This window comes from Dioscorea cayenensis, chromosome 6, assembly GCF_009730915.1.
Source record: "Dioscorea cayenensis subsp. rotundata cultivar TDr96_F1 chromosome 6, TDr96_F1_v2_PseudoChromosome.rev07_lg8_w22 25.fasta, whole genome shotgun sequence".
Lineage (NCBI taxonomy): Eukaryota > Viridiplantae > Streptophyta > Magnoliopsida > Dioscoreales > Dioscoreaceae > Dioscorea > Dioscorea cayenensis.
Window position 1 is genome coordinate 18,784,243 of NC_052476.1, and position 15,039 is coordinate 18,799,281.

The following is a 15,039-nucleotide window of genomic DNA, read 5'->3' on the forward strand; positions in this document are numbered from 1 at the left end:
GTGGCGTTGACATGTCAGCAACTTGATGATGTGGACAAGGTGATGCCACGTCGACGTCCACGTCACCGGACACATAAGTCACCATTAGAAAACCCTCCCGGCCCCATCTCCCGTCCCCACCTTTCCCCCTCCCGCTCTTCCCTGTCTTCCCTCGTTTCCATCGTCGCAGCCCGTCATCAACCTGACTAGGCCGACCAAAGTCCAAGCATTCCACATTTCTTCTCTACACCCACAAACAATATTTCCCTATCTTCCCTCGCAAGTGACGGTGACCGCAGAAGAACAAGTGACAACACTTGACATACATGGACGTCAATTGGGCGATAAGACCTCTGGAGAAGGAACCACCAAGCTATCGTAAGTTTATGAGACAAATATTTTGAAATTAGAAATGCTGATCGAGCATTAGGGTTTCATGTATAGTCTATCTTAAAATAAGATTTAGGGAAAACTAATTGATCATCAATTGATGCCTTGCCCTATTACATGAGATGAAGATAAATCCTAAATTTCATCATTAGTAGTGAATACTAGCAGTATTTTTGTTTTTATTGCCTGAAGAACCAGAGCACCCTTTTTGGAAGATTCTCACATGGTGTATATTCACTGGTTTTGGATGTGAGCTATTTATATGTTGTAGAAATGAATTGTTGTATAATTGAAGATACGAGACGTTGGCTTTTTATGGGGAGTATATATATGTTGTCTGTGTATGTGTGAGAAGTCATCAATTCCATTATAAATATAAAAGCACCCACACAAATGGTCCCCACATAGATAAAGAGAAATAGGGGTAATACCTTCATTGAAATTTGGGTATAGTTTAGTACCCACTAAAGATATGAACCTGTAAAGCTTAATTCCAATGAAAACTTGTTAATTATTAGTAGATGTTTGTTACCTTAATTGTCAATGTTATGTTCTCTTAAAATACTACAAAGTTTAATTTCTTGGTTGCAAACTCATATGATACTTATGCAAGTCTGTATGGTTTGTTTTATTTTGTACATTTGCAATGTTATGTTCTCATAAAATATGCTAGGCATTTTCCTAAGTTGCATATATATATATATATACATATGTATTCATGAACAGAAATTAAAGTATCTTCATATACTATTGTAGTTGTATTTGTATTTATGTTAGTGATATGATGCTAGTATAGCTGAGTACAAACAATATTATTAATTGGGTTATACAAACAAATTTATTGATTGGCTAATACAAACAAATTTTTTCAGCGCCCAACAGTGAATACTTCACTATTAAGTTGCAATATACAGATGGTGACGTGCACAAATGGGCCGATCGTAGTCTAGCTGGGTTTGCAGATTATTGTTGCGCGGATAAAATATCTAGATTAGAACTTGTAGACATGGCAAAGGAGATGGGATTAATAGTTGATGGTTGTAGGTTCTGGTGGTTAGACATTAACAACAGCAGAATGGGTTTAAGAGAAATAATTAATGATGCGAGATGCACTAGCAATGGCAATGATCGTGAATCACACCAAAGTAATAAATTTGTATGCTAAGGTATCATCCTCGGCGATGGTAGTCTGTGAAGGTTAATGTTGTTAGGAACAAGAAAGCAGGAAATGCATCAACTGAAAATGTAGACAAAATCATAGAAAAAGTTCAGTTGGGTAATGTTGAAGAAAGTGAAGCAGGAAATGTAGAAGGTGGTAATGCAACAGATGAAGAAGCTGATGATGATAAGGAATTAGAAGAGGGCAGTGAGCTGCATGACTCAGAATATAGTTTCAATAGCCAAGAGGAGGGTGATGAGGAGGGAGTTATTCTTGATAGTGGTTCTGTCCCTATGCATTTACCTGTGGCAGATGCTGAATCAGATTATGCTTCATCCGATGACTTGAATTCCTGTTCTTCAACAGATGAGGAACAATTAGAACCAAACAAACCAAAGTATGCAGAATTCAATCAGGACTGTGATATGAAGGATCCCCATTTCAAGATTGGGATGAAATTCTCTAGTTTCAAGCAGTTCAGGGAGGCTGTTAGAAATTATGGTATTAAGAATAGATGTGTCATGAACTTTAGGCCCAATAATAAAAAGCGGTGCAAGGCATATTGCAGGAAAGGATGTCCTTTTTATTTATGGGCTGCACCAATGGTAACTGATAGAAACACAATTCAGATTAAATCAAGTATTTTGAAGCATGAATGTACTCGTGATCACAATGTTCGACATGTCAGTGCACAGTGGATTGCAAAGGAATATATGGACCAATTTCGTGCAGATCCTTCATGGTCAATACCAGGAATTATTCAAGCAGTTAAGTCCAATCAAGAAGTTAATATAAGCAGGATCAAAGCTTGGAGGGCTAAGGCCATCGCAAGGAGGTAAGGCTTATATTTTATTACATCTTTATGCTTTTAATTTCATTTGTTTGAAAAATTTCCGACTATAAAGATTGCCATTTTTAGTTGTGCTTGTTGTAACTGACTTGTTTTGTACTTTTTTTGGCCTTTATTTTATGCCATGTTCACATGTCTTGTGAAAAGCCTCCTAGATGGTGATGAAAGCTATCAGATGAGAAGATTATATGATTACAGACTTGAACTCATGAGGACACAACCAAGATCAACAGTGATATTTAAATGCAGTGAAGGGCAATTTGAAGGTATGTATGTTTGCTTGGGGCCTCTAAAATCAGGTTTCTTGATAGGATGCAGGCAGGTCATCTCCTTAGATGGGTGTTTTCTGAAGAATTTATTTGGAGGGCAGCTACTTTCAGCTGTGGGGATAGATGCTAATGATTGCATCTACCCCATAGCATGGGCTATAGTAGATAGAGAAAACTTTGAGAACTGGAATTGGTTTCTAGAGCTGTTGGCCAATGACTTGGAGATAGTTAACAGCCACCATTGGTGTTTCATGAGCGATAGGCAAAAGGTAATGCATATCCCATTTCTGTCCTGCTGATTTAATTTCTTCATCTTTCTATGCAATATTTTTCATCTCTGATCTATATTAAATTCTGATCATGTTTATTTTGTTTTCATGTTTTCCCTTTCTCTTTTCTATTTAATGGTCCTGGTTTAATAAATAAATTAACCATAGGGCCTTATACCTGCCTTAGAGCAATTATTTCCAAATAGTGAACACGGGTATTGTGTACGACACATCCATACAAACTTCAGAAACAGTTTCAAAGGCAAAGTCCTTAAGGACCAAATGTGGAAATGTGCTAGGGCAAGTTATATTCCTGCCTATAATAGGGAAATGGAAATCCTACAAGTTATGTCTCCTGAAGCTCACAGGTTCTTGAAGAATATAGATCCTAAACATTGGTGTAGGGCATACTTCAAACCACAATTTAAATGTGATATGCTTTTGAATAATTTATGTGAGTGTTTTAATAATCAGATACTTGATGCTAGAACAAAGGGAATCATTACAATGAATGAAATCATTAGAACAAAGCTAATGATTAGGATTCAAAGAAAGAGGGATGCTATGCAAAAATGCACCACAGATTATTGCCCTAAGATTTTAAAAAAGTTAGAGAAATCAAAGAAGATGAGTTGGTCATACACAACAACATGGTCTGGAGGAGATGAATATCAAGTTTTGGGATATGATGGCCAATTTGTAGTTAATAACACAGAGAGAACATGTACATGTAGGAGGTGGCAATTAACAGGACTGCCTTGTTGTCATGCAATTTCTGCTATATATTACAATAAAGACAAACCAGAGAACCACCTAGAAGACTGTTACAAGGTGTTCACATTTTTAGAGACATATTCCCACATATTACACCCAACACAAGGTATGGATTGCTGGCCTACAAGTGATCAAGGGCCCATGATTCCACCAGTACCTACAAACAAGAAAAAAGGCAAGAAAACAATGAACATGCGGAAACAACCAGATGAGACAATTGGCTTTGCTAAAGGGAAGGTGAGCAGGAAGGGAAAAACAATTACTTGCAGTGTGTGTGGTGCTTTAGGTCATAATAGAAGATTTCATGGGATGCAGGTACTCATTACAGCCATATTACTTGCAACTAATTATTTCATATATTATTTCCTAATCTAGATCATCTTGCATGACAGGGGAAAAAAGAAAATACTACCAAACAACCAGTTGATGATGCTAATACAACAGCAAATACCATTGATGTGAGTATATAAGGCTCATATTTGCAATGTGGGATCAGGTGGCAATATAATTTATGTCCATAATTTTTTTAGCAGGATTCTACAAATGACCCTATGGATGCAATTGACCCTAGTGTCTTAAAGGAACACTTTCATCAGGTATGTTCTTTACTAGCTTTATAAACTTTGATCTAAAGTAGCTGCCTAAAAGCAATTCAATAATCTATAGTTTGTGCATATCATCAGGTTGATATCATGAGTGGGACCATGCACAATGAGGAACATATAGCACCAGCAAAATTTATGTTACAGGTTTGGTTATCAACTTGATAGTATGGACATTCACCAAATATTTGTTACTATCTTATAAATTTTCCTTCATGTAGAAGTACTTAATATAATAAAATGACATAATAACATCACCAATAGACCTTTGCATGTTTTATTGAGTAATGTTGATTTGATACACATCACTAGGTGGATGTCATAAGTGGAATTGGTGACAATATGGAACCCATAGCCCTTGCACAGGCTCGAGAAGAACCTATGTCACAGGTGACATCCATAAATTACAAAACCAGCACATTCATCAAAATTCCTCACATGTTTAAATAAAATTTGGGAATTGCAGGTGAATAATAACTTCGAGCAAAATGTCCATGACCCATCAGTTGCAAATGAAGGTGAAAGGAGGCTGAGAGAAAAGTTTATTACAAAGGGGGGCAAGAAACAAGGCATATTAGGAGAAAAAGAAAAGGAGCAGCTTCACATGGAACCTGGAAAAAGAAAACATCTTCAAAATAAGAGCAAAGAAGAAGTTGTAGAGAAGAAAAAAAAGATATGGGTTCCGCCAGGCCTTAGAAGAGTTGGTGGTTCTACTGCTGGGAAGAACAAATGAAGGATATGTAATGTATTTTGGGTTTTCTTGAGAGCTAGAAATTCTACAAATTCTGGGGTTGTTTCTTATAAAGCGACTGTATTTTGGGTTTTCTTCGTTATTGATGGAAATGATGTGTTGTCCTATGGATGTAGTGTAATATTTTGATGTTCCAATTAAGACAATGATTAGTTGAGACTTTGTTTCTCTGTTGAAATACTTTAACATGCTAAATGAAATTTATCATTTTGTTTCTATGAGATTTGTGTGAATGGTTAATTTCTCAAATACATTGAATTAAAAAAGTTTTGATTGTTAGGCATCTGGTTTGATTGTTAGAAGGTTTCACATAGTACTTTTGATCGAAAAATCAATGGATCAGATTCTACAGGATTAACAATAGGAATATTGAGAATTATTGTTTGATTGTTAGTAACTCTTAATACTAACTATAATATAACCATTTAATATTGAGAATTATTGTTTGATTTAAGCCAAAAATACATTTTCCTCATAATTTATTTCGGAATACACAATTTGAATTAATCTTTTTCGAATAATAATAGGAATATCATTAAATTCAATTAGAAGCATTTCACATACAAGAAAAATTAGAGTAACCCTTTTGGTGAATTATTCAATGACATGTAGCAAATATTTTGACTTATCTCTTTGGTTCTATTTCACCTCTTCAACAACTTTAGTAATGAGCATAACAGCCCTATTGTTTCGATGGAGAGAAGAACTTATAATTAGTTTTTAGGGAACGAACAATTTCAACGAAATCTTTCAATTTCTTCTTTTACTATGTTCAACTCTATGCGCACAATTGCTTCCGAGAATCTCTTCCGAGAATCTTGTTCATTTTGCTCATCGGAGGGAAACGGTTGGTTGAGAGAGAGTCAGGTTGACGACGGGCTGCGACGATGGAAACAAGGGAAGACAGGGAAGAGCGGGAGGGGGAAAGGTGGGGACGGGAGATGGGGCCGGGAGGGTTTTCTAATGGTGACTTATGTGTCCGGTGACGTGGACGTCGACGTGGCATCACCTTGTCCACATCATCAAGTTGCTGACATGTCAACGCCACGTAGGAAAATGAGATTAATTTTTCGGGTTGATGTGGCTGTTCCGGTGGCCACATAAGCGAAACCTCACTGGATTTTCCCCGGTGCCCTCCCGGTGCAAGTAAATAAATATAAGGTATCCGAAAAGAAACAAATCAAAATTTGGTGCTCAAAGTGAAATTTGGGCATAATAAGGTACCCACTCAAGATTATTACCCGATGAACTGTACTCGTCCTGACATTGCTTATGCAGTTAGCAGATTGAGCAGATATACACATACTCCAAATAAGGATCATTGGATTGCCTTGATCAGGATATTAAAACATCTGAAAAGAACTATTAATTTTGGACTAAAGTATTTTGGCTTTCCTGAAGTACTTGAAGGGTATAGTGATACTAACTGGATTTTAGATTCAGATGAAACAAAGTTAACAAGTGGATTAATTTTCACTTTAGGAGGCGATGCAGTGTCTTAGAAGTCTTCAAAACATACTTGCATAGCAAATTCAACAATGGCGTCCGTATTTGTTGCACTTGAGAAAACAGGAACTAAAGCAAAATGGATCAGGACCTTTCTCACGATTTTTCCTCTTTGGATGAAACCAGCTTCTTAGCTTTCAATTCATTGTGATGGCATGCTTGCAATATACTGAGCCATGAATAAAAGCATATAATGGCAAGAGTAGGCATATACGCCTAAGACATAATACTGTGAGGCAATTGCTTGAGGATGGAGTGATATCACTAAACTTTGTAAGATCAGAAGTAAATTTAACTGATCCTTTAACTAAAGCACTAGGTAGAAAATTAGTGTGTTAGACATCGGGGGGAATGGGATTGTTGCCTATGACAAAATTCAACAATGATAGTAACCCAACCTATGTAATTGGTTAACCCAAGAAATAGGTTTATATGGGTAAAAACAAGTCATTGGTTGATTGGATATACACTATCTATTTTTTATCCCTTCCTATGGTGTAAAGTGTAATTGCAATGTATAAAGGATGAATTTGATTCTCAATGAATTCCATAGTTCAATTTTGAATGGTGTATATAATTACAATTTTACACATGATGGATTCACCTATATAAGTATGAAAGTGGAGCCACTTTCTATAAAAAACTCAGGCAAGTTTTCTAGAGCACTTATGAATTCCAGGCATTTGACATATAACCGAGAGGTGCCAACCCGATTAGAGTTGCTCAGATTTCAAGAAGATAATGTGATTTATAAAACGATTGATTTACAACAAGGAATTCTGGTTCATAGAAATTTTATTTCACCAAGTTCTTGTGAGTCACTTCTTATATATTCTAGGAATTGGTTCATAGCCCACAAGGCACTAATTATGATGCATTACCTTCTTATGCTCCGTTTTCTTTTCTACTGTCTGAATACTTTAAAATGGAGGGATTGTTAGAGGCCCATGTATATTGGGCCCATATTTGGTTTCAAAACATTCTTATTTAGTTTAGTACTACATTGTCTATTTGCAAAGCCTTGACCCATCTTATATGTGCCAATATTCATTAGCCCTCAACTTTGGTTCAATGGTTATGCTCTCTTACATGCAGGCGCAAAGGGGGAGGGGTGCAAATTTTAGGGTTGGATTCAGAATTTGGCTTGAACTCATGTAGGCGCATGATGCGGACACGAATGCAAAGATTTACTTTGTGCGTCGCGCTGTTAGTTTTTGGACCTTCTTTTCATATGTTTTATTTTTCTCGTGAAGAGTCAAGACTTTTTCTTTTCTCCAAATCTCTTCATGAATTGGGGTGTCCTTTCGTCTTTTATAAAACAAAACCAAACTCCGGTTTCCATAGATAACTACTTCCTTTCCCTCCTCAGAATCTAAGCACTCAATTCTTCTTTATTATGGTGCACAAACCGGAGATGATGATTGTTGTATCCTGGAAGAACATCGCCATTGTACTACTGTTCCTGTTGTATGAAAAAAAAGAGGCTAATTTGTTCTTAAGGTCAATGCATCTGCACGCCTCAATTATCTTGTTCACTACTCCAACATCTACAATTTCCAACAATAATTATAATATAAAACTTATAAAATGCTAACACATTATAAAGTTAAGATTTTTTTATTTAATTTATACATATTATAATGAGTCATTCAATCAATTTAAGAAATAAGTTACGTATGTATATGTGTGTGTATATATTATACATATAATAATATAGAGGAACAAAACCTATAGATATCCTTAGAAAATAAATCTAAAGATTTTCGTCAATCAACCGTTGGATTAAAATTTAATGGGTATGCCATCGCACATAATGACTACAATACTCAAGGATGAATAATTCAAATTGTGCTTATAAAAATAGTACCGAATGTGATGAATACTGCACAAAGTTTGACGAACAATGTTTGATGCATTAATAACTATTGGATCATTGATCAAAATAGTTGCTATGAAAATTGAACCATCCAACCTTATATACATCCCTCTCTGTTGATGTAAACAATAAATAAATAAACAAATAAATTTAAATACTCTCCTAAGGGCAAACTTACTCACCCTTAATGCAAGTACAATAGTTTTGGTACTAGTCATGCCCCTATTTAACAAAGGAATATATATATATATATAACCGATCATTTAGAGAAAAACGCATTGTCATATATATATATATATATATATATATGAGGTCATGTCTTCTATGAATTCAATTCTACAAAAAATTTGTATTTCAACTGTTGGATTTCAATCCAACAGCTAAACCCAGTGAAAAATGAAATATACAACACTTTGACATGAAATAGTCTAATCATAGTTGTAATAGTAATCGCAACTGTCAAATTCAATTTTTACTAGCATTCTCCCAAAAATTTTTATAAAAAAATCCACAAACACCCAAATACCTATTCTCCATGCCATTATAAATTTTGGATGCCATTATATATTGATTTGTGCCTATATCTTTTTATCTCTGGCGTCTTTCTGCTCACCAAGGTTCAATTGACGTATCTTTATTAAAAAAATTGCATCTACATATTATAATATTTTTATAATAGTATATATGGATGCAGTGCATAAATATAAATAGTACTTTTTTTCATAGAGTGAGAAATCTAAATTGCATGAAAAGCTCAAAACTTATCCATAGTTTTGATCATGGCTTCCAGGCTTCTTTGGGCTTCCAGAGCTGCCTCTTTCCTTCGGATCTCAACCTTCAATAGAAGCTTCTCTTCTGGTAAATCCTTCTTTTTTTATTTATTTATTTATTTATTTTTTATAAAAGATCATTTCTTTTTGTTTTTCTATATTTTGATCCGTTGGTTTTGTATGTTTGGCCCTTTTTGGTTTTGTAAGATCTGTTGGTTTTTAGGTTAAAGATTGGATTTTTATCAGCTGGCATTGTGCTTTCATCTTTTTGGTGTGGTTTATTGTTTATACTTGATAAAGGACAAGTATTTTATTCATTTTTCTTCTGTTTGTGTGGTGAATTCTCACATTTGATGTTTTATTTTCATCTTTGTGGTGTAGGATAAATAATGATTGGAAACATTTTTGTGAATTCTCTTTTTAAGTTTGAAAAAGGAAAAAAGGAAGACAGGGTTTTTTATTCCTTTTTGTTTTTTCTGCTTATGTGGTGAATTTTCACATTCACATTGATGTTACCTTTTCATCTTGGTGGAGGTTGATGATTTTGTGATCTCTTGTTCTAGGAGCAGGTGATTAGTAACTTCTTGTGAATTTCATCTCTTTGATGAATTCTCTTGTTAATTTTGGAAAGGAAAAGATACATGACATGTTTTTCATTCCTTTTTTTTTTCTGTTCATGTGGTGAATTATCATGTTTAATGGGTTTTTTTTCATCTTGGTGGAAGTTGATAATTTTGTGATCTCTTGTTCTATAAGCTGGTGATTAGCAACTTCTTGTGAATTCCATCTCTTTGATGAATTCTCTTGTTAAAATTCCAAAGGAAAAAGTAAATGACATGTTTTATGTGGTGAACTCTCATGTTTAATGTTTCTTTTTAATCTTGGTGGAATATGATAATTTTCTCGATCCGATGGAGATGTGATCTCTTGTTCTATATTTGTGACCTCCATCTCTTTGATGAATTCTCTTGTTCAGATTAGAAAGGATAAAAAGGCAAAATGTGTGTTTCAATTTTCCTTTTATGCAATGAATTCTTACATCGAATGCTTTTTTTTAATAAGCAGGCTATCTGCAAGTTCTTTTGAATTTCTTATAATTGTGGTCTATCCACAATGCTTAGAGGCTTTTCCAAAAGCCAATTATGAGTTTTATTTTTCTTTTGATTGTTCTCATGAAAGTTTTATCCTGAAATATATCTGTTTATAACTTTATATTCATATGATATTATTTGCAATGTTAATGTATACGAGATTGTGAAGTAATTATGATTTTCCGAAGCATTATAGTTCTTTTAGTCTGTGGTTTGGATGATTTATTTCCCTTTATTGTTTCATTCACAGTTCTAAAGGATCTCAAGTACTCCGAAACTCACGAGTGGGTAAAAGTAGATGGCTCATCTTCCACAATAGGAATCACTGACCATGCTCAGGTACTAATAAAATTCCAGTCAAGATTTCGACAGTGCAATTGAATATGTTGGAGATCTTGAAACTCATTATTGGATTGTTTTCGGTTTTTATTATTTATTTGGTTCACTGAAACGAGATTTTGTGTTCAGGATCACTTAGGAGATGTTGTTTATGTAGAATTACCAGATGTTGGCAATGCTGTGACACAAGGTAAAAGTTTCGGTGCTGTTGAGAGTGTCAAAGCGACGGGTGATATTAACTCACCCGTCTCTGGAGAAGTAATTGATGTCAATACCGAGCTGAATGGATCTCCCGGTTTGGTGAGTGTTACAGAAAAAAATTAGCATGATAAATATTTATAACATGCGGGAATTTGTCGATTTCTCTATTTTAATCTTACAACCAAATCAGAGATCTGCAATATATATACATATATACTTGTAGAACTGAGATTATTTCGAAGTAGCGAATATGTAGAATGGTTACAGCTTTATATCTTTCATGCTTGTTTTGAATTGAGTGAAAAATAGAAAAAACAAAAAAGGAAAACAAGGAACAGATTTGCTTTGGTATTTGCTCATTAGCTTGATCTTCTTCATTTTTTTTTTCTCCGATGATAAAATTGTTTGGTGGAGTGAATGTTTTGTTAGTTGCGTCAATTTGTTTGATTTTTCTAAGCTTTCGGTTTGAATATTATTAGTGAACATTTTTGCTCTTCGCATAGGTTAATGCAAGTCCATATGACAAGGGATGGATAATAAAAGTTCAGATTAAGAATGAGCATGAATTGGATTCCTTGATGGACTCTGAAAAATACGCCAAATTCTGTGAGGAAGAAGATGCTAAACATTGATGAAAAATTTCGTATTTTAGATCGCCGAAACTTCTTGCTTCGCAAACTCTGAAAGTGATCATTTTTTTTTTTTTGCGACCGAATAATCATCTGTCAACTCTCTTCTCAAGCTTTGTAGAACTGCACAAAGCTGTGATGTTTATCATGCTTTTGAGTTGATTTTTTGACATTTTATTCAAATTTGAAGAAAAAAAAAGGAGTTTAATGTTGAAACAGTTACTGTAATGAATGCAAATGGAGTTGCATGAATGTATAAATTAGCTGCAAATCTGTGTTTGATTTGCTGAAAGATGGAGTTATGGAATGATGTGTTTCATTATATCATCAAAATTTTTATTTCCTATTGCATCAACATAAAAAAAAGGGCTAATTATCTTGTTAATCCCCTTTAAATAAGATTATTTATGGTTGCATTATTTGTTAAGCTTGATTAGAAAAATAAATTTAATTAATGGTTAAAAAAACTTAATCTCAATGGTGAAATCTCTTATGTACAACATCTATGCAATTTGATTATAAACAGTATAAAATACAAGACCAAAACAAGACATAAAACACAGACAAGCCAAAAAAAAAAAGTAGGAAATACGGAAGTTCATCGTCTTCACTGATCACTACTGTTTATGATCGAAATGAAGCAACACTGGCACAATAATCTGATAAAATTTTAACCCAAAGACGCTTCACTAGATTAACACTAACAATATCATTGAATGCCGGTGAAAAACACAACTGAGTCCCTACTTGTCTTTCCTGATTTTCCAATTATGGGCTGTTCGAGGTCCGCTAGCTATGCCCTCATAGTACCGGGAGGCTAACTTATGGTTGTTCCAGTCCTTCATGAAACCGGAGAACTCATCCCGTGCTTGCTCGGATGAGAGGTCGGAGAAGTACAAGCCTTTCTCTTCTTTCAACCAGGTTGAGAATTCATTGTTCTTTGAGAAATAATCATCTTTCGACAACTCTACAAACTGCTTGACAAAAGATTTGACCATCAGAGTTTTCAAACACAGCATTAAAGGAAAAAAACAATTAAATGTATAAAACAGAGTGAAGAAATAGGCAGCATTCATTAATCGATTGAGGGCATTATATTCTAGGCCAGATGTCCTATTATTTTTAAAATGGTGAATAAGAAAATATTTGGTCCATCAAACATTCAATGATTGACAGAACTTAATAGGATTGATCCCAAAGGGAGCTTGACATTATACCAAGAATCTATGGTCTTTATATGTTAATTTGAACTTAGCAAAAAGCATGCAAATAAATGAGGAAGAAGCTTTCTTTTTGGTATGATCAAGATCTTCAACAAGTAGACGATGCTCACTAGCTTCTGGTCTAATCTAGTTCTTCGGAATTATGTAAAAAATTTCTAATATGAACAATGCGAGCTTCATCACAAACTATAGTTCAGGGGTTTATCAGACTGAAACAAACACTAACGGAACATAATGATGATACTGATTTTAATTCATTTACAAAAATTCAGTCATAATATTACAAGTGTTTTAAGGTATCCCATTCAATTTTACAGTGCTGAATCACTAATAGATGTGAAAAACATTACATCCATGATGACACTAATTTGTTTGTTTTATTTTAACCCTTGAACTATATGAATTTCTCCATTTTAGCCTCTCTGTCTAACTTAAACACAAATATGCTACATGTCCGATCACATCAGCTGCCACATTGGACACAATGGAGAAAACAAACAAATTCATATAGTTTTAGGGGCCACAAAATTTCACTTTAGGCATAAATCTGGATAAAGCTGGATCATTCAAGTTATAAAGATGAAGTAGAGTTGGTCTTTGCATTTATTGAGATATCATTCATCTTCTTTACTATGTTTTTCTCAAGAATTGTCTTTTTAAGTGTCTAATTTTACATACTTATGCATCAAACGCTATAAGCTCCAAATTCTACATTACATGAGGCAATCATATAAAATCTAAACATTGCTGAACAAAAATTTAGTCCATTAAGTTTTAAGATAAGGTTTAATGCCTTAAAACAAGGGAAGCGAGATAGTAAGTAGTTCTACATTCTACTCCCTAATGTTGCTCTTATATATATATATATATATACATCAGTAAGCCTGCCACACACCTGAAACTCCAAATCTTACAAACAACAAATCTCTTCTAAAAAATTCATGAAGATGATGACTTTTCCAGCAGCAAACATTTCAACGTTCCAGGGAAAAACTAATATGACAATGCCAGCAGCAAAAAGCCGATGCATAGATAATCAAACAAACTTACAAAAGCAAGGACGCATAGAGAAATACTTTTTTTTCCTCAACAACTGAGTATCATGTAACAAGCATAAACCCTTACGACATCTCCTCTCTTAAAAATTTCTGCCAGCAATTTGCATCCACATGTGGATAAGCAAGCAAAAAAATATCTCGACAAAATTTCTAATATTTGCTTTTCCTTTCACCAATTTCCATGTTTTTTTTTTTTCATTTTTAGTTCAAACCAAAGTACACAAACACAGAAAATAAGATGGATATACATCCATGAAATTTCTAATCTTTGCTTTCCCTTAAACCAATGTCCCTGTTCTCATCTGTTCTCATTCAATCCAAAGCCCAAAATCCAAAATCTCTAAACACACAGAAAATAACATGGATATGCAAATTAAGAAGACATATACCAATGAATTTTGTCTTTCCTATTCTTTTCACCACTATCAATTCTTTTTATCAATTTTCATCAATTTTCTATCAGCATCAGTAGCAGCAGCAGCCAGAATAAAATAAAGATTTCAAACAATTAGGCCAGGAGCATGATTTAGGGCAAAATAAGAACACTCACTGAATCAGAATTCTTATTCCTATGCTTTCCATGCTTCTCCTTAGACTTCTTCTCTGCATGAAACACAAAAAAATTAGGGCAAAATCAATAAATGCAATACAAATAGATTATAAAAACCACCATGAAAGGACCTTTATGGGATCTATCACTGCTCTTCGTCTTCTTCGTCTTCTTCTTTCGATCATTACCTTCATCAACGTCACGGTTCCGCCTCCTCTCTTCACCATCCTTCTTCCGATGCTTCCTGCCCTTCTCGGCCTCCTCTGGATCGAAGAACAACAACGAAAGGAGATTACCATGAAGAAGAAAGAGGAGAGGAGGAAAAAGGAGGAACCTTGCGCCTTCTCTCTCTCTACGAACCTCGAGAAGGAGAAGGCGAGAGAGATGATCTCCTCTTCCGCGACTTCTCTTCACTTCCCATCTTTTCCACTTCCGCTCAAGAAGTCCGGCTTCAAGACTCGGGTAATTAGGAAGTTAAAAACGATAGAATATCTTATTTAGTCTTTCTAATTTACTCAATCTCTCAATTTAGGCCTTGTTTGAATTAGCTTAATAAAAAAACGTTTTTTTAAGTTTGGTGAGAAAGGCTTTTAAAAATCACTTATGAGAGTAAGTTAAGTCTTTTTATATTTTATGTTTGGATATGTTAACGTAGAAGACTTTTATATATGTGAAAGTTGTTTGGATATGCATTCTCGAAAGTTAACTTTTTCAACGTCAAATTACTAAAATGGGCCCTTCATTAGTTTATTA

The 15,039-nt window shown here is 34.4% G+C and overlaps 3 protein-coding genes across 4 annotated transcripts; 2 read left to right on the plus strand and 1 right to left on the minus strand.

Annotated features, from left to right (window-relative positions):
- The first annotated feature begins 305 nt into the window (after positions 1–305).
- Positions 306–5,025, plus strand: LOC120263218. Its single transcript, XM_039271091.1, has 10 exons — positions 306–357; positions 1,242–1,514; positions 1,595–2,363; positions 2,526–2,916; positions 3,085–4,005; positions 4,083–4,148; positions 4,224–4,286; positions 4,374–4,439; positions 4,605–4,682; positions 4,759–5,025. The coding sequence occupies exons 1-10, from the start codon at positions 306–308 to the stop codon at positions 5,023–5,025; spliced, it is 2,946 nt and encodes a 981-aa protein (XP_039127025.1).
- A 2,281-nt stretch (positions 5,026–7,306) lies between these two features.
- LOC120263801 (glycine cleavage system H protein 2, mitochondrial-like) lies at positions 7,307–11,713 on the plus strand. 2 transcript variants are annotated; one of them, XM_039271782.1, is made up of 5 exons: positions 7,307–7,743; positions 9,216–9,283; positions 10,537–10,625; positions 10,755–10,925; positions 11,330–11,713. In XM_039271782.1, exons 1-5 carry the CDS (start codon positions 7,712–7,714, stop codon positions 11,456–11,458), a joined length of 489 nt encoding a protein of 162 aa, XP_039127716.1. In that variant the 5' UTR covers positions 7,307–7,711; the 3' UTR covers positions 11,459–11,713. The 2 variants fall into 2 exon arrangements, with proteins under 2 accessions (XP_039127716.1, XP_039127717.1); XM_039271783.1 differs by lacking the exon at positions 7,307–7,743 and having other exon boundaries at positions 9,149–9,283.
- A 290-nt stretch (positions 11,714–12,003) lies between these two features.
- On the minus strand, positions 12,004–14,746 carry LOC120262895 (style cell-cycle inhibitor 1-A). The gene is made up of 4 exons (XM_039270806.1): positions 14,647–14,746; positions 14,418–14,549; positions 14,287–14,339; positions 12,004–12,429 (listed from the first exon to the last, which is right to left on the minus strand). Exons 1-4 carry the CDS (start codon positions 14,705–14,707, stop codon positions 12,199–12,201), a joined length of 477 nt encoding a protein of 158 aa, XP_039126740.1. The 5' UTR covers positions 14,708–14,746; the 3' UTR covers positions 12,004–12,198.
- Between the last annotated feature and the right edge of the window lie 293 nt (positions 14,747–15,039).

Coding starts and splice junctions, on each gene's coding strand:
- LOC120263218 (XM_039271091.1), top strand. CDS start 306: ATGGACGTCAATTGGGCGATAAGACCTCTGGAGAAGGAACCACCAAGC. Junction 2,917..3,084: donor TCATGAGCGATAGGCAAAAG/GTAATGCATATC, acceptor AATTAACCATAG/GGCCTTATACCTGCCTTAGA. Junction 4,006..4,082: donor GAAGATTTCATGGGATGCAG/GTACTCATTACA, acceptor CTTGCATGACAG/GGGAAAAAAGAAAATACTAC.
- LOC120263801 (XM_039271782.1), top strand. CDS start 7,712: ATGATGCGGACACGAATGCAAAGATTTACTTT. Junction 9,284..10,536: donor CAATAGAAGCTTCTCTTCTG/GTAAATCCTTCT, acceptor TTTCATTCACAG/TTCTAAAGGATCTCAAGTAC. Junction 10,926..11,329: donor TGAATGGATCTCCCGGTTTG/GTGAGTGTTACA, acceptor CTCTTCGCATAG/GTTAATGCAAGTCCATATGA.
- LOC120262895 (XM_039270806.1), bottom strand. CDS start 14,707: ATGGGAAGTGAAGAGAAGTCGCGGAAGAGGAGATCATCTCTCTCGCCT. Junction 14,550..14,646: donor CTCGCCTTCTCCTTCTCGAG/GTTCGTAGAGAG, acceptor TCTTCGATCCAG/AGGAGGCCGAGAAGGGCAGG. Junction 12,430..14,286: donor GGAATAAGAATTCTGATTCA/GTGAGTGTTCTT, acceptor TTTGTCAAGCAG/TTTGTAGAGTTGTCGAAAGA.